This window comes from Micromesistius poutassou (assembly GCF_964030765.1).
Source record: "Micromesistius poutassou genome assembly, chromosome: 14".
In the NCBI taxonomy this organism is placed as follows: domain Eukaryota; kingdom Metazoa; phylum Chordata; class Actinopteri; order Gadiformes; family Gadidae; genus Micromesistius; species Micromesistius poutassou.
In genome coordinates this window covers 3,918,922-3,942,230 of record NC_140284.1, presented here as the reverse complement: position 1 = coordinate 3,942,230, position 23,309 = coordinate 3,918,922, and the positions used below count along the sequence as shown (strand labels likewise).

The following is a 23,309-nucleotide window of genomic DNA, read 5'->3' as shown; positions in this document are numbered from 1 at the left end:
ATATGTACAGTATACAGTAATACAGTATGCATCCATTGCAACAAGCACCACCCGAACGCGGAGTGCGCATGCGTGTTTCTTATTGGTGGCCAGGCGATAAGCCACGCCCCTCCCGTTTGAGACTAAAGGGCGGGTTCTTGGATACGTTTAACTTCAACAACGAGGGAAGGAACAATCTGTTTATTTTTAAATTGTCGAGCGTTTGGGATTCAACCGGTCTAGCTGATAAGCAATGCGGTATTATTTCGGTGTTTGTCGGGCTGTATAATGGTATTGGAGACAACTTGACTTACACGGGCTTCATGGAAACGCAGTGCTGGTTTTAATCTTTTATTATCTTCACCATCACCCGACTCCTCAGCGGAACACCCCTCGACCCGCTCACCTGACCCCGGCCATGTCAGCGGGGGCAAAGATGACCACCATAAAGTCCTCGAAGCAGACTGATCTTGGAGTCTTGGCCTCAAAGATAAAAAACAAGATGCTCAGTAAGTGTGCCAAGATTTAATTTGAGATTGAAATGATTTGTCTTGCAACGACAGTCAACAACTATGAAACCCACACAGTTGGGCGTGACAACATTGCGCTACGGTTACATTAACCAATAAACCAATTGGCACAACAGTTCGTTCTGCAGCTAGATATCATAAAATACCAGATTGTTTGTAGTGTCTGTAAGACAACTCATAATTTGTATGACGTAGCTAGTATGTAACGTTTACTCTGCTGTCTGATTGAAGACACCAGAATTTTTTTCTTTGGATTAAACAAATAAAACGTGATTGACATCCAATACTCCCACTCTAACTGTCTGAAACTGCAGCCTCCTCTATTGCAAGAACATGGTACCCCGAATAATAATACTTACTTCTTCTGTATATCCCTTCTTCTTACGTCCCACCAGATAGTTCCTCTTTCTTTAAGATCTCTTTGAAGACGAACAACAGGGCATTAGCTGGTGCCCTGCAGGCCCAGAGAGAGAAGAGCAACCACCTGCAGATGGAAGCGGTTGCCCTCCTTAAACAAGTGGATACTCTGTTATTTGAAAGGGCTGCCATGAGATACAAGCATAAGCAGTTGGTAAGTGTTTCCTGCAGTCCATGGTTTGGCCTTTTTTTTTTTTTCTTCATCTTTCAAATATTTATTTAAGCAGTTTCAAATCATTGTCTTGATACTTCCGCAGGTTCTTCTGGTAAAGGAACTGCGTAGCAACACCATGCATCAGTTGAGCAGCATGGCTGGCCTCCTATCCTCAGAAGACGTGAGTATACCTTATAATATGGTTTAATATTAATTGTGATTAACTAATGATTGTCCTTTTTGTGTCAGAATAGGATGTCTCTGTGTTCAACTGTGTTTTATTTATTTTTATTAGGACGACTGTAAGAACCAACATGACGATGCAGATGGTGGCGATGTTGAGATTAAAAGGTAAGCAAATTTCACTGATAAGTGTGTGTGTGTGTGTGTGTGTGTGTGTGTGTGTGTGTGTGTGTGTGTGTGTGTGTGTGTGTGTGTGTGTGTGTGTGTGTGTGTGTGTGTGTGTGTGTGTGTGTGTGTGTGTGTTTACTGAACAAGTATCAACCAAAGTGTGACGTTTTGTGGATTTGTGTTTATTTGAATGTGTGCCATCTTGTCTATTTTGTCTTCCTCATCTCCTTCCTTTACGTTTTAGTCTGTTACCATGCCAACTGCAATCCTTACCTGAGGCACATCACTCACCAACCCAAACACTGGTAGATTTGACTAATACTATCGTCTTTGGTGGACAAGGCCAGCAATCAAATGATATGGGTGAGTAAATGATGCACATTTAACAATAACCTATTTTAAATAAAATAACGCAATAAAACAAATGAAACACATAATTTCCTGATAACCCACATCCATCGTTATTCATCGTTGTATATTTTCCACATTCATGTATCTATTGTACAGAAATCGATAAAGAGGGGGAAAATACTTCTGATGACGCTGGGCAGTCGGCCCAATGGAGAACATCCAGTCAATCGAGTAGCTTGAGGGAGGATGTGGATCGGTATTCCAGGACTCAGCCCGGATGGGACAGTGACTCTATGCTGCCTTCATGCCCTCGAAACAGTCACACCCCTGCAGCTGTTGTTACATCTGAAAACAAGCGATTGAGTGTTTCTGTCGATCTTCAGAAAAGCTCAACCCAGGAGTCCACCACCACCACCTCCAACGACAGCAACACCACCTCCACCAGCACCACCACCACTACCAACAACGACAACGACCACAGTGGTGGACAGGAGGAGACTGTGCTCCTGAACACCACCATGGAGATGACCATGAGGGACGCCACTGAAATAATTGTTGTGGACACCAAGAAGAAATCCAAAAAAACAGAAGAGCATCGGCCTAAGACTAAAGACCCAGGCACAGCAGTGGTAAAGGTAAAGGCCAAAAAGGAGAAGAAGAGAAACAAGAAACGAGGAAGCTCATCCAGTGACCCAGGGCGGCCAGAAGACAGAGACTCTACAGAGTGCGGGTCAGTTGAATCCCAACATGTGCACCCTGCTGCTCTGCCACTATCAGAGGAACGTACACAAGAGGCCTCCGGCACACACAAGGTTGTGTCTCGCACCCCCCGATTGGGCAAGGCCAAAGCGTGTGACAGACCGAACGTGGTACAGAAGAAACTCCAGAGCATTGCTTTACCTGAGCATAGCGGCTGTGACACCGTAGACCCTGACAGACCGGTCCCCACAGTCAGGGAAGATGCAAGATGTTCACCCAATGATGTTTTTCCAGAGGACGGAAACGCTCAAAAGAAATTAAGAAGGACTTATGTGGCTTCAAATCCACCAAGAGTAATCAAAAGGAAAACCCCTGTCCCATCAATGAATCTCTGTTATGGTGAAACACGAGGAACATCTAATGGAAAAACTACAGAGGAAGAGGACATCGACTATAGTGATGCATTCAGCGGCCACCTGCTGGACAGTCAACCACTTCCGGTTGCCTTTAATGAAGACACACGTGTTGAGCTTGGGGGTGGGGACTGTGGTTTTCCAGAGGCCGGCCACCCTGAGAGCAAGGATCCAAACCCCAACAGAGGACTCAGGAAGACTTTTGTTGTGACAAGGGATGGGTCCCCATGGGAAAGCTTCTCACCAGATATCAGTACTGGAGCTGGCGTCCTGACGCCATCCTCAGCATCCCAGCGTGTGTCAGAAGGACAGCCATCAAACGATATGGGTGAGTAAATGATGCACATTTAACAATAACCTATTTTAAATAAAATAACGCAATAAAACACATAATTTCCTGATAACCCACATCCATCGTTATTCATCGTTGTGTATTTTCCACATTCATGTATCTGTTGTACAGCAATCGATAAAGAGGGGGAAAATACTTCTGATGACGCTGGGCAGTCGGCCCAATGGAGAACATCCAGTCAATCGAGTAGCTTGAGGGAGGATGTGGATCGGTATTCCAGGACTCAGCCCGGATGGGACAGTGACTCTATGCTGCCTTCATGCCCTCGAAACAGTCACACCCCTGCAGCTGTTGTTACATTTGAAAACAAGCGATTGAGTGTTTCTGTCGCTCTTCAGAAAAGCTCAACCCAGGAGTCCACCACCACCACCACCACCTCCAACGACAGCAACACCACCTCCACCAGCACCACCACCACTACCAACAACAACAACACCACCTCCACCAGCACCACCACCAACAACGACAACGACCACAGTGGTGGACAGGAGGAGACTGTGCTCCTGAACACCACCATGGAGATGACCATGAGGGACGCCACTGAAATAATTGTTGTGGACACCAAGAAGAAATCCAAAAAAACAGAAGAGCATCGGCCTAAGATTAAAGACCCAGGCGCAGCGGTGGTAAAGGTAAAGGCCAAAAAGGAGAAGAAGAGAAACAAGAAACCAGGGAGGCTAGGAGAAGGAGACTCTACAGAGTGCGGGTCAGTTGAATCCCAACATGTGCACCCTGCTGCTCTGCCACTATCAGAGGAACGTACACAAGAGGCCTCCGGCACACATAAGGTTGTGTCTCGCATCCCCCGATTGGGCAAGGCCAAAGCGTGTGATGGACCGAACGTGGTACAGAAGAAACTCCAGAGCATTGCTTTACCTGAGCATAGCGGCTGTGACACCGTAGACCCTGACAGACCGGTCCCCACAGTCAGGGAAGATGCAAGATGTTCACCCAATGATGTTTTTCCAGAGGACGGAAACGCTCAAAAGAAATTAAGAAGGACTTATGTGGCTTCAAATCCACCAAGAGTAATCAAAAGGAAAACCCCTGTCCCATCAATGAATCTCTGTTATGGTGAAACACGAGGAACATCTAATGGAAAAACTACAGAGGAAGAGGACATCGACTATAGTGATGCATTCAGCGGCCACCTGCTGGACAGTCAACCACTTCCGGTTGCCTTTAATGAAGACACACGTGTTGAGCTTGGGGGTGGGGACTGTGGTTTTCCAGAGGCCGGTCACCCTGAGAGCAAGGTTCTGAACCCCAACAGAGGACTCAGGAAGACTTTTGTTGTGACAAGGGATGGGTCCCCATGGGAAAGCTTCTCACCAGATATCAGTACTGGAGCGAGCGTCCCGACGCCATCCTCAGCATCCCAGCGTGTGTCAGAAGGACGACAAGATGCCTCCTGCGCCACAAGTCCACTCAGGCAGGTTTCGGAAGTCACTCTGCACAGCTTCTCTGGTGCCGGTTACTGTGACCGGGTAGACGGTTCGGATCGGACCCATCTGCCACGTAAGCGAACCTACGGGGAAGTTCAGGGGTACGAGGACACCTGTTCCACTGGGATAAGTGCCGCTTGGAGCGAGCTGTCGGCATGTCCCTTCAATGTCAGGAAAAAGAAGAAGAAGAAGAAGAGTAGTAGGCACGAACAGAGCCACGGCACGCAAAGTTCCGGGCCTCAGGACGGGGAACGGCCACCTCACCAAGACGACGCGTCAACGGGAGACGTCGTTCCGGACGGCACTCGCAAAAAGTCAGTTTGGTCCCTCAGAACCAGCAGAGTAGCCGCCGGTACGTACAACGAGGAGTCGCCTCGACACATCGCTGAGGCGGTCGACGTGTCTCCGGACACTCGGGTTCCTAAACCGCTCCCACCGCCGTCCCGTTCCGCAAAGGGCAACAACAGCAGGAAGATCTTCTCCGCTTCCTCTGGCGCGACGAGCGCACAAGACGTCTTTGCGGCCTTGGACAACAAACGGATGTCCGATGTCCTCGCGAGCGACGAGGGGATGGACCAGTGTCTCTCCAGCCTGCTGCTGGATGAGATGCCGCCGTGGGAGACCCCAGATGTCAGCCTTGGGGATCTTGATATGGAGGACTACCGTGTCCCTACGCCCAAGAAAGGCGTCTCGGGGGGCAGGGTGACGGGGTCGAAGGAGCCATCGCTGGGTGCGGCCAACGCGTTCCCAGGTGAGGTCGTCCTTACGTTTAGCGCTCATATTGTCAATCCTAGATCTTGGTGTTGGGTATTTTTGTTTGATGGGTGAGGATGTTTTATGATTTTTAAGAAGCCTTTCATCTTCGAGGTATTTAAATAGAATGTGTGCATTTGATTTTTGATTTTTTTTTTTTTTTTTTGTCCTGTTCAAATGTTATTTTAGCAAGAAGAGGTTTAACATCTGTTACCAACACCATGACAAGCAAAGACGGTGGAGATGGGGGCGGTCGAACAAGGAGACCTAAGATGTCAGTGAACTACAAGGAGCCCACCCTAAATTGGTAAGGACCACACCTACGTAACACTGGTGGAAAACGTCTCAAATTTGAGTCGAAGTCGAATTGCACTAATAAAATATTGGGATCTTCCAGCAAATTGAGGCGTGGAGACGAGCACACGGACACCAAGTTCCTGAGCTCTCCTGTGTTCAAGGAGAATCAAAAGAAGAAACCAAACAAGATGCCGAAGAAGCCCAAACCAGACTGCAGTCTTAGTTTAGTTGTTTTAGTAGATGAAAGTCAAAACCTTGTTTGATTTTCAGTTTTTATGTTATATAATTTGAGCGGTGACATATAATATAATGAATGGATATTGGTCCTGCAATTAACACTGTATCCTACACATGAACAGAAGGATATGTTTTAGCTTTTGTGTTCTTTGTGTTTCTTTGTTGCCATGTTGGTAATAGTCAAAGAGATGCGTACAGGATGGGGTGTAAATTATTAACTCTTAAGCTGTTCACCTGAGAAGTCTGTGTTGCTGTGGGCCAGAACTAGCAGTAGGTCAGAGGCACTTTTATGATATTCGGGTTTGGACAAATTCGTTTTTATGCTTTTATTTTCTTTGGGAAATCCATGTGAATGGAATAACTTTAACCATCACCTGTTTGCAACAGTTTTGTTTTTTTTATCCGGAAGAATTGATAAATTAAAATGTTGTTTTCTTTTAAACAAATGTACTGAGGTTATTTGTGACACAGTGGATAAGGGACCTGTATTGTTAGTGGTAAACTCGGTTCATTGAACTAAATAGCTGTGTGTGTGTGTCTTTGTGTGTGTGTGTGTGTGAGAGAGAGTGAGGCAGAATCGGTGTCAGGTTCTGTATCCTAGGTAGTAATTGTTTCTGCTCCACAATTGTGAGCCAAGCTGACCTGCTCTTCCGCTTTAAGGTAGCCTTATACTTCATCGTCTTTCACATTTCAATCTCATACCCGTATATTCGTGATGCCGGCTGCTGCAGCCCTGTTGTCTTGCAGAATTTGCACTTGAGTGTTTTTGTTCCTGAAAATGGACGAGAGGCATTTGAAAAAAGATGTCAAGGCACTTTTGTGAGTAAATGCTACAGGATAATCTTGTCAGCCATTGCATGTATATGGTAAAAAATGTTGACAGTGGTCTGTTTGTTTTTGAACAGAAATGATTATGTTGGACAGAGGCTCAGAGAGAATTCCTTCGATCCCAAGGGGAAGGGAACCTCTATGCTTGATGATCTGGTAGGCCTACAAACAAAGAGTAGAAAGAGTAGAACAATCTGATGGGGATCGTCAAGTTCACTTCATTTTGGAACTATTCTGGTTTTCCTTTATCAATAGTGATTAGCATGCATGACCTTCAATGAAGATACACCAACTCATATTCTGTGTGTGTGTGTGTGTGTGTGTGTGTGTGTGTGTGTGTGTGTGTGTGTGTGTGTGTGTGTGTGTGTGTGTGTGTGTGTGTGTGTGTGTGTGTGTGTGTGTGTGTGTGTGTGTGTGTGTGTGTGTGTGTGTGTGTGTGCGCGCGCGCTACAGGCTCATTGTGACCTTGCCCTAAGAGTTGCCCTTTGGTGGTTAGACCGAGACGAAGGCCAGGACATCCTGGACACAGACATTATGTAAGTTATGGTTGGAATGGTATAGGCCACAGTACTCCATAGATATTCATATGGATTGAAGCAACACACAATGTTACTGAATGTAGCAATTCAATATTATTTATCACACTTTGGTTGTATGTATTGATTATTGTGGTAGTAAACATCTTAATATGTGCCATGCTGTAATGATTATTTAATTATTAACTCCAAGGACTTGCATCCGTGGAAAGTGGGATTTTTAAAAGTAGTTATCCAAGCTCTCAAACAGGAGATTTTTTGTATTTGTTTTTTATTTTTTAATACAGCGGAGCAAAAAGCTTGTCAGGAAGCAACAAGTACCCTAACCATCTTGAACGGAAGGCTATGATCTTGTCCTCTTTTGCTGGGATTGTCCTGGTAAGTCATACAAACTGTTTGTAGGCTTACATTTCACAGCCTTTATAAGCGGGTACAGTCAAATAAAAAAATGCCCTGATGCATTAGTTAGAAAAAGTTCAAATCTGCCCAGCCCTGTGACTTGGAGACATCACAACTGGGGATGCCCACCCAGATGTAGATTGTGATGGCTGTTGACACTCACACCTGGTGGTCAAACAGGTGGCCCTTTAATGAGCTGACCGCTATCATGGGACGGTTCTTTTTCTACCCCTATAGGATGCCCTGCCTGTGGAGGAGATCCTGGCTCTTTACAGCAGCAAACCAGCCGCCTCTCACTCCAAGCATCAGTCCAAGGTAGACGGCAGTCTCCTGGCTGTGACTCATATCCGCCTTTTTTCTGTTTTATTGCCTTTAATACCCTGCCTTGAGATTCCCCCCTGACGTTGAAATTGTGATTGAAATGTGTAATTATTATAATTAGGGTGGGTGTTGTTATTTAGGTTTGATCTAGATTAGGTGTGTCAGCTGTATAATTGTATTTCTACTGTAGCCTACATTGTTGATGTCTACCTTTAACGTTGTCCTCTTTGCCGCAGAACTCCATCGTGCATCCCTTCACCCTGTCCTACCACCCCTTTGCCATGCTCTGCTCCTACAAGGCCGTGGACCACTCCAAGAAGCACAGTAAGCCTTCTTTAGTTTAAACCTCGAAAAAACGACTAGCATTCAGGCCTATTAATCATGTTGTCTGTGGTAGGTCAGAAGCTGAAACGGTGGCTGTTGGAGAAGTCAAAAGCCTCCGCCCCCAGTGGCCTCGCAGCCTTAGCGCAGCCTTCATCCTCTGCCTCATCCTCGCGGTCTTTTCTAAGTGTAAGTATTTCTTTGAGATCTATTTGTCTGACCACACTTTAGTTACATAGTCATAGTTCATCGCATCGGAGAGATGCTATTGTCTGTGGTTAGACCATTTTTTGTCTTGTCATTGCACGGTCCCAGTTACAATATGCATGTTACAATTTTGCTACACAGAATGGTCAAAACTATTAAATAAGATTGATGAAGTTGTGACCCTGGCACAAAAAATACATGCAAAATATTAAATTGAATGGGCCTACACTGCCATCTAGTGGGGTTCAACTGTTATAGTTAAAAATCTATTAGGGCAATATTTTATGTTTTTATCTCCTCTCTTCACCTCTTGCTTCCAGGACAGCGATGAGGTCCAAGAGAACAGAACAAAACACTATGAGGGCTCTCTAGAGTCCCTGAGAGATTAAGCCTACTGTTTATCACTCCAATATGATTACTTTCTAATATCCCGTTGTCCAATATGAGTATAATGTTTCTGCAAGGGTGTAGTATTTGTATTTGGTTCTCATACTGGGATTGTTTTAATATTTCAGAAAGCTAAATAAATCAATAAGCTAGCTTGTGATATCCATGGAGATGTTGAGCATGCCATGATATTACAACAGGATATTTCTCTGAACCGCCTTATCAGTAGATAAATGAGCGGTTAGGTGATGACACTGTGATGCACTCCTGTACGCTCCTCCACAACAACATTGTAGCATTGCCATTCACACAAGACACCCCCTCCAGTCCTTGAGATCGCGTGCGTCCTTTCATAACCCCTTCTTTTGTGCTCACAATGGTGAACATCCATATGTTTTTGCTGCAATGTCTAATGACATTCTGTGTGAACAAAGTAATTCCCAGTTTAGATAAAGTGTGTATCTGCTTATTGTGCTCTCCAATGTCATTAAAGGGACACGGTCATTTGTCTCCTAGGTCTTTTTGTGTTGTATCTTTTGCACTAATCACTCCTCACTCCTCCACACTCAACATATTATAATTATACACATTTTAATTGAGGTAATATATAGTATATATAGTGTGGTTCTGTTGCTGCTTCCCTGAACTTAAGTGTGGCTGGAGACAATGGGGACATCAAGTCAAAACTAGGGGTAAAAACTAGTCCTAACCAGGGTTAGGAGCCCAGTCTGACGTGCAGACCAGCAGTGCGGCCCTGTGTACGTTTTAGATGGGTTTACTAACAAGATTTATAAGGGATTCAAGTAAACCCTCAATAAAAAAAACGACTCTTTTCCCATTTGGGTCATGAGTAGGCTGTAGTGTTTGAATGAATGTTTGCAAATGAACCTATTTTGTGTTTTGTCAATAAACTATTGTACATTGATTGGTTCTGGATTTAGATGTACAACTATAAATTATTCAAGTCACATCATATGTCAGTGTTTTAGGGTCAGTGTTTTTTTTTATCAAGCCAAAAGAACTTGAGCCGCTCTGGACGGGGAGTTTATGGTTTTGTGTTCCAGGTCTGCTGTTGACTTTCCATTCGTTCTGCTGAGGATTACAGGGAACACTAGTGGGGCACCCTTGGCCCATTCATAGATGAGGTCCCCTATGGATCCCCTATGGGTGTTGTTTAACACAAGGAAAACAACAGTGGCTACACAGAAACTGTCCCAAATATAATACGGCATTTTGTCTCCCTGTTCCTTGTTTTAATATTAGAGGGAATTATTTTGTACTTTTGTACTCCCATAAAGTGACCACGTTAATGAGACAGTTGCTCTCCACAGATGAATTATATGATTTATTAATTTGATATATTTGGAAATATGGATATTGACCAGTTGTAATTTGTGTTCTAACATCATGTCGTTTTAGTCCTACTTCTTAATGAATCTCAGTTTTAATAAAAAAAATAAATGAAAGCATTTGTAGGCCTACAGTGACACCAGTTATAACATGTTTATAACATGTAGTTTAACAACGTACAGGAACCCTAATGTCTACTTTTATTAGGTCTTCATGTAAAAGTTATATTTGTCTAACGCTTTGATAGACCTGGATATGAGGGGATAAGACAATGTTAATATTACTCAGCAGTGATGGTGAACATTCCAGGTCGGGTCAAAGGAAAAGTCACACTGTGGAGTTTGTGCTGCTGACAGCAGGCCTCATTTGAATGACAACACACACTGTGGCACGCAAACACAAACACATAGGCGCGGCTGCCGTGGCAACGGATATATAAGGCTGACCTCCCTACTCTTTACCAAAGTACAGAAATCAGCTACAAGCCAACCGCAACCATGATGGGCAAGGTTGGTGTTTGAATCCTTCTATTTCGTTTTTTTAACATGGAAAAATGAGACGTTTAAAATGTAAAGAGTGACAGAGAAAGAAAATGACTAAAAAAGAGAAATGCAGGACATCCACATCTGGACCTGACGCGTTACAAAGTGTTTTCACGTCAGCCATTTTGGATGTGGATGATGAGTCTGAGTCTAATCTGATAAAAAAAAAAGAAGCTTTGTATATAAAGCTTTTATAGATGTGTACATAATGTATTTTATCAAACACAGACATTGCGTTGCTTCCCTTTATCCAGATCATCTTCTACGAGGACAAGAACTTTGGTGGCCGCCACTACGAGTGCAGCAATGACTGCTCCGACCTGCACACCATGTTCAACCGCTGCCAGTCCATCCGCGTGGAGAGCGGCATGTTCATGATCTACGACCGCCCCAACTTCATGGGCAACCAGTTCTTTGCCAGGAGGGGCGAGTACTCCGACTACATGCGCATGATGGGCATGAACGACTGTGTCAGGTCTTGTCGTCACATCCCCATGGTAGGCTCCCTCGATACGCAATCGTGTTGAGTTCTTGGCACAAGCCCTAGCAGTGTGTCGCTCCGCGTGTCTTCACCGATAGGGGTTGGTGCTGGGATGTAGGTTTAAATTCCAGTGATTTTAGGCTGTGATCGCTAATGCATTTGTTCAACATTTTCTTGAAAACCTAGCCTGTTTTGATTATATATCCTATAGGCTATATATTGAATTCAATTATAGACATTGCTTTAGTTACATAAATAGTGTAGGAACTATAGGCCACTAATCTAGAGGTCGATTTTCTGACCAAATATCTGATTTACGTTAAACCTTTCTGTTGAATAATAAAAGATGTATCACTCATAGACAGTGTGGCACCCCTAGAAATATATCATAGGGGTGGCAAGATGAGGTCACTGAAAGTCTTGGTGCACACGCCACACACCAAAACCACAGTTAACATTTTGAGTTAAAAAACAATCCTTTTTCAATGTATATATACACACGTGTAATTTGGATTCATTGTTGTCCATTTCCTAGTTGTCCATTTCCTTAAAAAGACAAATATACAGCTTTAATTTAAAGGAGCACACTGATTGTAAGGAACAAAGCATTTACTGGGGCTGGCTTGTGCATGCATTTAAATGAATTGCTAACGTCAAATATCAGGTAGAAGCCTATTATGCATACTAGGCATACAACACATAGAGGCGATTGTAGCAACAGGCCCATGTCCCCCCTGCCCAAACCCTGGGTGGGGGTGCCGTATACGAATGACCCCCCAAAAGCTCAGGTCACCTGTTTCCAGCCTGTCAGTCTGAAAGCCTGTCTCCCCTCTCTTGCTCCCCCCCCCCCCCGACAACTACAGCACCGCGGTAACTTCAGGATGAGGATGTACGATCGCGCCGACATGGCCGGCCAGATGATGGAGCTGAACGACGACTGCCCCAACCTCATGGACCGCTTCCACATGTCCGACTTCAACTCCTGCAACGTGATGGACGGCCACTGGCTGATGTACGAGCAGCCCAACTACAGGGGCCGCCACTACTACGTGAGCCCCGGGGAGTACAGGCGCTACAACGACTGGGGGAGCATGAACCCCAAGATCGGTTCCATCAGGCGCGTCATGGATCTCTAAAGACAGACCCACGGTTCTCGTCAAATGTCTCCTCTTTGCCTTGTTTCACACACTGAATAAAATGGGGTCAGCGCTAAAGAGTTTTCCGTTTAGTTCTTGCTCCGTGCACGCTTCGCCGGCGCCTTCCCGGGCCGGCGGCCGGCGCCGACGTCGCCAGAGGGGCACTGGCCCGACGTCCCGGCCCTGGTCAAAGTCTTGAATAAAATGGCCGCTCTGACACTGACCAACAAGACTCCGGTGTCCTCACTCATGACTCGTTATCACGCATTCAGTGGGGCGCGACTAGCTTCTGGCTAAACTATTGTTATGACTCCCTCGCTTGTTCAACTAGGTTATATAGTATGTTCTCTAGAAACAGGGTGGAATCCACCAAAACATTAACCAAAATAAGTCAACCTTAAATTCCAATTAAGTAAACTAAAGCTAAACGTTTAGCTGTAGCATGAGAGAGGAGCCATTAGTGTGTTCTGTTCTGCTAGATATAACCCGCAGTAGAAACACTTCCACCAGTAATTAAAGTAGGCTCATTAAACAAACAGGCCTACTATGGTTGGTCAGAGACAAACTCAAAGTTGAAAATCAGTTATATGATGTTTATTTGATATTAACAAAAACTATATAATTCAATCATAATAAACATTTATATAATATACCTTAGAATATAATTTACAGATGCACTTCACACAGGACTGACACAGCCCTTTAACAATCTAGACCATAGATTGTTAAAATTTAGAATTTGAATTGAGTGGGTTTTTTTCAGACTTAAAAACAATTTACATAAAGTAAAGTCAAGGTCATTGACCCATCAAGAGTCAAGTGATGTTATTTGGTGACAACAGCTTGAATACATTAGTAATTGCAAATCAGCTAAACACACAGGTTTCCTTCAATCACAACAAAACACTCAAAAATAATAACACTTAATAACCACCGCAGTAGTCCCACACTGTACTATGCAGTGTATTACAATATGAATAGCACATGCAGAGTTAGCACATTGGATTCTCTATATATATGACAGTATTTAACCAGCAGGAGAGGGCCCTACACCACACTACAGCCGGCATGGGGAAGGTAAACGTCAGGACTCAGGGGCCGGAGGGACCACCGTGGGTTGTTATTTTCACTATGATGAAACTGTTGGACGAGGTAGCAAGAAGACGGACGGCCAAATATGCTTTCAAACCATGGGTGCATGCTTGCTGTGCAATCTCTACATGAGCAATATAATTAGCATGTGTCAGGTCTAGCAGGTGTTAAAATATGTTCAAGCCTATTGATCAAAATTTGTCAGAACTGTAATTTCAGTGTAATTTCTTAGAAATGCTATGGCCCTCTATCAGCTATTAGTAAGTGAAATGCTCTGAAATATCTGTTCCGGTTGTCTGTGCCTCTTCCGTTCTATTAGCTAGTTACATTTTTGATATTAGAACAACCCCAGGTCATTTCGGACCAATCAGGACATCTCTTTCTTCACTGGGCCATCTTGCCAATCAATCGCATGTGCGTGAAGGCAACCCTTCTCAATGGCAACAAAATGTAATTGTGTGTAAAAGTAGTTTCAAAAATCGTGTTTTTTTTTTGTTTGTTGTTTTCTGCTCTTCTGCTCTTTTTTTTTCCAGATAATATTCTACGAGGAAAGGGACTTCCTGGGCCCCAGTGTTGAGTGTACGTCTGAGTGCAGGGACCTGCTGTGTCAACTGAACCACTGCAACTCCATCCGGGTGGAGAGTGGCGCCTTCATGATCTACGAGGGTCTGGACTTCGCGGGCACCCAGTACTTCCTCAGGACGGGCGACTACCCCGACTACCACAGCTGGATGGGCTGCAGCGACTCCATCCGCTCGTGCCGCCTCATTCCCGCGGTGAGCCCCCATGTCCACAGTGAACATCAGTTTATTCAGCTACTTAAAAGCTGCTGCACTATGTCACTTTAGAACTGCAGCTATTTACTCCACTAATGGGGGGGGGGGGGGGGGAATGGGGATATCACTTTTCAGAGTGTTGACCAAAAAAAGGATACACATTCATAAATTTGGAGTCATAGACCTGTTCTTAGTCAAGAGACCTAAAGACCTGTCCATTTTGTATTAACCTTTACTAACTTCCACACTCAACTTATTTGATTTACTAGCATGTTAGGGAAACGAATGGCCGTGCGCCGGGCGATACGCCCCGGCCTCCATCCGAACCGTACCCTCGTGGCAGGGTGAATCCATTTCTCTTTCTCGTCCAATAGCAGGAGTCCGGCGCCTTCACCGTGCACCTGTACGAGAGGATCGAGTTCGGGGGTCAGGTCATGGACCTGGCCGACGACTGTCCCAACGTGGTGGAGCGCTTCCACAAGAACGACATCTTCTCCTGCAACGTGAAGGGCGGCCACTGGCTCTTCTACGAGCATCCACACTACCGGGGGAAGATGTACCTGATACGGCCCGGTGTGTACAACCGCTTCAGCGACTGGGGCGGCAGGACGGCGAGGGTGGGCTCCATCAGACGCATCGTGGACTATTGAAAAGCTCTGCGGTCTGCGGACGCCCCGTACCGTAAAAAGATGTTTGCTGTAAAAAAACAACAACAACCGGATATCGACTTGATATAGTGAAATGGTTAATGAGTCAGATTCCTGTTTGCAAGTACAACTTTAGATATATTTTTTAAATCATTGTCACCCTGACCTGTAAAGCCTTTACATTTACTTTGATTATCTCCTTCAATAAATGACCCAAAAGAGTGTAAGAACAGATATCGATGGTAAATGATTGTGATTCTGATATTAAGGGGAGAGGGGGTGGGATGTGTCTACTTGTCAACCATCTTTACAGTTAACAGTAGGAAACAAAACACAACGATCCTGAAGCAGGATTCGGCTCCTGGCTCCTCATGACCAGGCATCAAATCCACATGTCCATATCAACACATAACTACAATGTTGACTCTTCAGATCTAATGTTTGCTAGAATGAAAAAATTATAAAAAAATATGTGGCCTCATGCATAACCATGTCCATAAAGCATGGTCTGCTTTAGAGATGGAGCCCATATACTATACTATACTTTCGATAAACTTGTGATCACGTGTGTGTGTGTGTGTGTTACAGTCACATGAACTGACATCTACAATAATCTATTTATATCATGTTGTTGTCTATATAATTTCCGCTTCTTAATACCCTATACACATATTTATTAGCATACTGTAGGGCAGCTAATGCCGACCCGGAGGGTGAGAGAATGGCTTCCTGCTCGGTGAGCCAACTTATTTAATGCGAGAGGGCTGTTCCATATTGTTCTGCAGCCATTGTCCACTGGATGCGTGGATACCATACTAGTCTCTTCCTTTGTCCATGCAGATCAAAACACCAAACCTGTTAATTATTTATCCTTTTTTTTCCAAATACAAATCCATATTTCTGGCCGAATGTTGTGACCCTGACAATAAGCTAAACATGTGCTAGTAGCCTTCAAATACAACACGGCAAGTATTTGAATAACAATACTTTGTTTGTCAAGAGGTGGTATAAAAAGCCCTGAAAACATGTGGAATCCCTCCAACGGAGACCATGGGCAAGGTCAGTGTGTGATTTTATTTTCCTCCCTCTATATCCTAAATAATAATAAACATTGCCACAATTCAATGCAGTTTTCATGTTTAAATGAAAACCACAACGTCAATATCAAAATTCATCTTCAAAAGACCTTTATTCAATCATATATTTAACGGGATTCACCCTTATTTTTTCCTTTTTTTTCCATTTTTGAAACCCCCCCCCAAAAAAACAGATCATTTTCTACGAGGACAGGAACTTCCAGGGCCGGAGCCATGAGTGCAGCAACGACTGCACCGACCTGCACTCCTACTTCAGCCGCTGCAACTCCATCCGGGTGGAGAGCGGCTGCTTCATGATCTACGAGCGGCCGGGCTACATGGGCCACCAGTACTTCATGAGGAGGGGCGAGTACCCCGACTACCAGAGGTGGATGGGCTTCAGCAGCTGCATCCGCTCCTGCCGAGTGATCCCCATGGTAAGCATTGGGAGCTGACGGGGGCCCCCTCTTTGGGACTTTTGGGAGGAGCGACCCCTCCCGCCACGACCTCCGCGGAGACAGTCAGAGACCAGTCGGATGGAGGAGGTTGTTGTCATGACAGCCAGGTCCATCCTCTTGGGAAACTAAAGGGATTCCCTCTTGTTTGGTTTGTGTTTACATGCTGGACTCCCCCACCCCCCCCCCCCCCCCCCCCCCCTCCCTCCTCCCCCCTCCCTGCCCCTTCTGACATCGGGCTGAGACTTTAGGAAACTAAGTGAAGGACTAAGTGGACGGGCCGATCGCTGGGGGAAACTAAGTGATTCTTTCTGTTGGTTTGTTTTTACATTCGAAACAATGCTTGGGGCCAATAAAGTATATGATAATAATGATGATAATGATAATGATAATGATGATAATGATAATAATAATAATAATGATGATGATAATAATAATAATAATAATGATTTTAATCATGATTTTAATAATAATGCTAATTATAATAATGATGATAATGATAATCATAACAATGATAGTAATAATAATAATAATGAAGATAATGCTTATAATAATAATAATAATAATAATAACCCTTATTGTTGTGGTGTTTTCCCCTGCTGGCGCCGCAGTATCGCGGCTCCTACAGGATGCGGATCTACGAGAAGGCCGACTTCAGCGGCCACATGATGGAGTTCATGGACGACTGTCCCTGTGTGTCCGACCGCTTCCACCACCGCCACGTCTACTCCTGTAACGTCATGAACGGCTACTGGATCTTCTACGAGTACCCGAACTACCGGGGCAGGCAGTACCTCCTCCGCTCCGGCGAGTACCGGAGGTATCGCGAGTGGTGCGCCACCTGCTCCATCGTGGGCTCCTTCAGGAGGGTCACTGAATTTTAGCCATTGTGTAGCTAACCCCTGCTGTAAATATACAACTGTTATTAAAGATGTTGAATTTTTAAAAACGGCTTCTGGGAATGTTTTTTTATGGCGTGCTGTTGCATTTTACATGTAAGACAAATGTCAAGGTCGTATAGACTAATAATTAATAGACAAAATAATAAATTAATATTTCATGGCCACGCCCCCCCCCCCCCCCCCACCCCCATCTTCATGTATTTCTTCACTGCTGATCTGATCCCCAAATAGTCCCACGCCTCAGTTAGTTCTTCATTTCACGGTCATTAAACTACCAGTGGGTAATTTGCAATGGTTGATCCTCCACATGAATAAACCTCACAGTGCACCACAAGGAACGATTAATGATTACCAGTGTAGGATTTTTATCTGATTCAATCTGCATGTTGAAATGTGGAATATATAGGCCTAATATTATATAGTAAATTGAGATCTACAAGGCTCATTGGCTTTGGCTTTTTGGCTCCTTATTCCTTATTATTTCCCCCCTGTCTTGATCTTGATTATCATTATCATTACCATAATCATTATATATATATATATATATATGATTTATTTTTTTATCATGACTAGGCTCTTTACAGAAAGTATCATCATCACCACAGTCCTCATCCTCCCCCTCATATTCTATAATATGTTTACAAATGAAAGACATTAAATACAGTTATCATTGGGTTCCTACAAAGCTTACCAACAATCACTCACTGAACTGCATTCACTTGGAATGATCACTTATGCACCTAAAAGAAACACACACACAAAAAAGATCCACTCTTATATCCACAAAATCTTGGCTTGAGTTGCTTTAGAAAAATTACAAACATATGTGTTTAACTGAAATAAAAGACTTTTATAATCATGCCGGCATGCTTTACATTAATGTATTAACGCTTTCAACATAAACGATATTCAATACAGCCTTACATAGAACTAAAATATTGATTCTTGCTAAATGGGGATTGTTAATTGGGGGTTGTTATCTTATTACGATCATACACATTTCTCCAAAGAAGAGATTTTAAGATTTTAAAGTTTTAAAGATATCAACATTAATAGCTACTCTACTTGATTATTTGTATGATTATAAAGGTAATCTATATTTGCTTCTCTACTAAACGTTTATCCTAATTTAATATGCTGAGGATATTCAATTGGAAAGATGAAATCATACTATTTATATTGGCTGAGTCTGGGGTCATTAAGATATAAAGAAAAAGTTGACAAATCCAAGACGAGAATTTGTGTGTCACAAAAGCATAATTGGACAGTAAAACAAGAAAACACTAAATATGACCATGCAAAGAACTACAATTTACAACTACATTTGTACTAATAGTGATATTAAGAATAGCCTACATATAAATCCCAACTTTAATTAGAGTTGTGTATAAATAAGGTAAAGAAACGTTGGTTTGATTTCAGAGCCAGTCACGTCCCTTTGGTGGGCATCAGATGATATGACAGAACGTTCTGACAGAGAACGACACTCAAACAAAGGTTATGCTCATAATGGACAATGGAGGTCACCACTGCCAGAAGTGTATGGATGAAAAACCATTGGCATGCACATATAGGCCCTGTTCAGCAAAACCCTCCGTTTTGCCGGGTCATCAGCTTTGCACCTTTGAATAACAACACAACGCGGTCCCATGGATTCTGTATAAAAGGGTCTGTGGAGCATCCAGTTGGCACAGCAAGTTGAATTCCTACCTCCACTGCGGAACTACCTCCCTACTAATCCATCATGATGGGCAAGGTAAACTCATGTGGCTTTTTAAATTTAAGTAACTGATCAATAATAGTTTTCTTTTTAAATCCATATGTTGATTGAGATTATCTAACCAAAGACTCAAGCTCTTTTAAAAAAATATATGCCATTTTTCCAAGCTCCATATATAATCCTTGACTTTGCTTCCTACGTTGTTTTTCCCAGATCACCTTTTACGAGGAGAAGAACTTCCAGGGTCGCTCCTATGAGTGCATGAGCGACTGCTCCGACATGTCCTCCTACCTGAGCAGGTGCCAGTCCTGCAGGGTGGAGAGCGGCTGCTTCATGCTCTACGAGAGGAACAACTACATGGGCCAGCAGTTCTTCATGAGGAGGGGAGAGTACAACGACATGCACCGCATGCAGAGCATGGGAATGATGTTTGACAACATCAGGTCCTGCAGGATGATCCCCTTCGTAAGAGAACTCTCCAACACTTCAACTATTACTCTAGCACAATTTGACTGTTTGCTCTCGCCCAGCTCCACTGATAACTGATGACACAATTCAACTGTTTACTTTCACCCTGTTCAACTGATAACTCTGCATTAGGTCAACTGTTAACTCTCACCCAGTTCAACTGACAACTCTCAACAAGTTAAACTGATAACGCTCCACCAGGACAACTATTACCCTAACCCAGTTCAACTAGTAGTTCAACTGCTAAATCGTACCCAGTTCAACTGGTACATGGCAGTGATGTGGTTATGAGTGTGCTGACATTGTTTCTCTGATTATCTGCATTACAGCACAGGGGCCAGTTCAGGATGAAGATCTACGAGAGGGAGAACTTCGGTGGCATGTCCAATGAGATGATGGACGACTGTGACAACATCCAGGAGCGTTACCGCATGTCCGACTGCCAGTCCTGCCACGTGATGGACGGACACTGGCTGATGTACGAGCAGCCCCAGTACAGAGGCAGGATGATGTACATGAGGCCCGGAGAGTACAGGAGCTTCAGGGAGATGATGAGCGGCCAGAAGTTCATGAGCATGAGGCGTATCACCGACATGTGCTAGACCATCTGAAAATGTTTCACTGAATAACATGAATAAATGCTACATGTAACATAACTATAATGCTTGCACGTTTTTTATTTCTTGTTGGGTTAAGCAATTGGGTCAACCAACAGCGTTGGAAAAATCCCAGGTTTAGACTTGGTTAGAACTACGGGTTGTGCTCAATATTAAATCTAGAAGTACAGTATATACTTTGAACTTTCAGATGATAATGATAGTTATCACCACAGGCCAACCACATAACCTCAACTACAACCAACCTTTTCTTTAGTAAGTACAAGTGTGAGTGTAAGTTTAAAGCTGATAACCAGTCAACAGAGCAGTAGATACTTGATTGACACAATTTAATGCCAAACAAATTTAGAGACCACAATAGAAACCAGCCAAGAGTGATGGCTGCATATTTAATATGGCAGTTATCTCCTTCAGAGTAACAAGGAATTACTTTGATTAGATTTGCCTTTTAAATGTAAATATTCCTTTAAATTTGGGGTTGGAAAGTTTTGAAGAAAAATAAAAACTTTTAACATTTTAACACAGCTTTGAGTGAATCAGAGGGCTAAAACAAGCACACCATCATACCACTACTTATTTTTGTGAGCGCAGGTGACAGGACAAGATTACATTGCCATGGCCACTATAGTGGCACAAAAGGCTGGGCACATCATATGTGCACAGCCATATGTCTGCTTCATATATCCTACATATTTAAAACCAAAAATTATGTGGCACATGCATTCAGTTTGGTTTTCTTGGTATGGGAAATGGGTGGCTGTCCACACTGTCAATATTTGGACTTGACGGAAGTGAATGAAAGAGTAACATACCCCTACTAACACAGAGTTTTATGTAAGTACGTCTTATGTAGGTCTTATGTTCCATAGTAAACTACTATAGGATACCTGTTGTGTTTTAGGTTTTAAACGACTGTAGCACTGTAACAAATGGTCCCAAAAAGTCCCAAATGTAACGTCGCAACGCAACAGGGACATACTGTGTTTATTGGGACTTCAGTGAATAGGATAAACCATAGGCTTGTGATGAAAAACTATTTAGATCCTTTGTGGTATGGTCGTCTCGGGCTAGGTATGACTCGGAGAATGGCAAATGTTCAACACGTGGTTTATTCTAACAGAGACACGAGGTAAACAAGCTTGTGTTCTGGAGGTGGTCCATGGGGCATCTCTCGAACACCGGTAACACAACAGTTTATATTGGAAATGCGCGGAAATAAGCCAGGCCCACAGGTTCTAATTTGACCCAGGTAAACCTTTGGTCTCTTTAGGCTTTGGCGGAGATGGCAGAGTGGCCATGTTTGTAGTTCTTTAACCTATCTATAAACTCATAAAACCTTATATGGTGTTGTCCATTATGTGGAGAAGAAACCATTCATAACTGTTGTTAGCTTGAAACATGTCATCAGAAATAGCATAGACTAAAATAATTTACATCACTTGCTACAACATCTACAAAAGGTATTCTTCCCTTATGTTTCTGTACGATTATCTAATGCAACGCACGTATCCCGTCAACAACAACAACAACAACAACCTCAATTCTATTGATGTCTTTTGTCATGGTAATGTAAATGTATTCTCAAGTAGGCCTAAATGCATTGTGCTTCCGTACATTATAGACCTACTATGACGCTCCCGTAGTAATTCAGGCTGGGCCAATGTATAGTCAAAACTACGTCTTTTTCGCGTGGCCTACTGCACCTTTAAATGGGTGGCTGCCGCTCGTCTCCTCGCGCGTCAGCATCAGCAGCAGGCGGCACGCGTGATGCCAATCGATAAGCCGTAGTGAAACGGGGAAAGTATCATCATATTCAAGCGGAGCGCCGGCCGTCTACATAGATCCCTACTCGCCATGGATGTCTATTCATCTGCAGTGGCTGTTCTGGCACACATGACGCGAAACGCCTCGCCAATCCCCTTTCATCCTTAATTCGCCTGCCAAGGTAAGCTACTCTAATTTTTTTTTATAGTGATATTTTCTTTTCTTTTTTTTTTTTGACTCTCTTATCTAACCAGACCTGCCTGATGCTTGAAATAGTTGAACCTATCTTCTCTTAAATTGGCTGTATCTACATCAGGCATTTTCATATTCGACATAGTAGGCATTATAAAGGCATTTTTAGGTCACATTTGAATATCGGCATATTTTTGTCGTGAGGTAGAGAAATGAGCAAACGGGAAGAAACGGGAGGAGGAAGGACGGCTTAGTCCGAATCTGAGCAAAACAGAAGGCCTGCAGTGGGGATGTTTCATCTGTTGCAATGTACACGTGAAGACAGACAGCGGTTGACATGCAACAATCAAAGCACACATAGCCTACAATGTACAGCTAAATGATTCAATGACATGATCACAGATTATTCAATTGAAAACTCCCATATGCAGGTGTATTAAATATATATATACAGTATACGTATTACGTAGACCACAATCAGCCTTCCAAAATCACAAATCAATCGGATCATTTAACAAGCTCATGTGGACAACACATGAGAAGCACACATCATAATGCTTTTCAAACAAGATTTCCCTGCAGCCTATGACAATACATCATCCTATAGGCTTAATCCTGTGTAAGGCTTATATGACAGCCCCCTTCGTAATTTAAAACAACCAGTTAATCAAAAGGATGTCAATTCATTCATTTAAGGCTTTTAGAAGATACCTCAAAATACACTCCTCCCTGTCTGTCTGACACACACACACACACACACACACACGCACACACACACACACACACACGCACACACGCACACGCACACGCACACACACACACACACACACACACACACACACACACACACACACACACACGCACACACACACACACACACACTCCGATCTACATATTTATTTGTGTTATTGTTTATGATCAATTAATTGCCATAGACTATAGTGACTATAACTATAGTGACTTATTTTTTTTTTTTTTACATTCACTTAATTGTTCAATGTGCTTGTGCCCCTCTGTTTTCTAAACGTACGTCGTCTTCGTGGAAACAACAACAAAAACAACAGCGTATTTTTTTTCACAGACTATGGAATACGGGATGAGATTGGGGGGTTTC

General features: G+C 43.4%; 4 protein-coding genes and 1 pseudogene across 5 annotated transcripts; all 5 read left to right on the top strand.

The window, feature by feature from the left end:
- The first annotated feature begins 152 nt into the window (after positions 1-152).
- On the top strand, positions 153-6,381 carry sgo2 (shugoshin 2). The gene is made up of 10 exons (XM_084478204.1): positions 153-237; positions 362-488; positions 905-1,080; positions 1,184-1,261; positions 1,376-1,431; positions 1,676-1,794; positions 1,939-3,222; positions 3,358-5,442; positions 5,634-5,751; positions 5,842-6,381. The coding sequence occupies exons 2-10, from the start codon at positions 398-400 to the stop codon at positions 6,002-6,004; spliced, it is 4,170 nt and encodes a 1,389-aa protein (XP_084334330.1). The 5' UTR covers positions 153-237; positions 362-397; the 3' UTR covers positions 6,005-6,381.
- Positions 6,382-6,756: 375 nt separating this feature from the next.
- c9h2orf80 (chromosome 9 C2orf80 homolog) lies at positions 6,757-8,979 on the top strand (the record flags this gene model as incomplete). The annotated part of the gene is made up of 8 exons (XM_084478886.1): positions 6,757-6,797; positions 6,884-6,962; positions 7,260-7,342; positions 7,630-7,720; positions 7,979-8,056; positions 8,299-8,386; positions 8,460-8,572; positions 8,911-8,979. The coding sequence occupies 8 exons, from the start codon at positions 6,757-6,759 to the stop codon at positions 8,977-8,979; spliced, it is 642 nt and encodes a 213-aa protein (XP_084335012.1).
- A 1,845-nt stretch (positions 8,980-10,824) lies between these two features.
- LOC311358762 (gamma-crystallin M3 pseudogene) lies at positions 10,825-12,486 on the top strand (annotated as a pseudogene). Its single transcript has 3 exons — positions 10,825-10,836; positions 11,124-11,366; positions 12,214-12,486. The product of its transcript is annotated as a gamma-crystallin M3 pseudogene (transcript).
- A 1,068-nt stretch (positions 12,487-13,554) lies between these two features.
- LOC311358761 (gamma-crystallin M2-like) lies at positions 13,555-17,416 on the top strand (the record flags this gene model as incomplete). Its single annotated transcript, XM_084478885.1, has 5 exons — positions 13,555-13,563; positions 14,112-14,354; positions 14,729-14,971; positions 16,272-16,514; positions 17,144-17,416. The coding sequence occupies 5 exons, from the start codon at positions 13,555-13,557 to the stop codon at positions 17,414-17,416; spliced, it is 1,011 nt and encodes a 336-aa protein (XP_084335011.1).
- A 1,948-nt stretch (positions 17,417-19,364) lies between these two features.
- Positions 19,365-20,224, top strand: LOC311358549 (gamma-crystallin M1-like; the record flags this gene model as incomplete). The annotated part of the gene is made up of 2 exons (XM_084478612.1): positions 19,365-19,619; positions 19,952-20,224. Exons 1-2 carry the CDS (start codon positions 19,416-19,418, stop codon positions 20,222-20,224), a joined length of 477 nt encoding a protein of 158 aa, XP_084334738.1. The 5' UTR covers positions 19,365-19,415.
- Positions 20,225-23,309: the final 3,085 nt, after the last annotated feature.

What these genes read in the sequence shown, in the direction of transcription:
- sgo2 (XM_084478204.1), top strand. Translation starts at nt 398, where the DNA reads ATGTCAGCGGGGGCAAAGATGACCACCATAAAGTCCTCGAAGCAGACT. An exon ending in TGCGGCCAACGCGTTCCCAG is followed by an intron (nt 5,443 to 5,633) that starts GTGAGGTCGTCC and finishes ATGTTATTTTAG; the next exon opens with CAAGAAGAGGTTTAACATCT. An exon ending in AAGGAGCCCACCCTAAATTG is followed by an intron (nt 5,752 to 5,841) that starts GTAAGGACCACA and finishes GGGATCTTCCAG; the next exon opens with CAAATTGAGGCGTGGAGACG.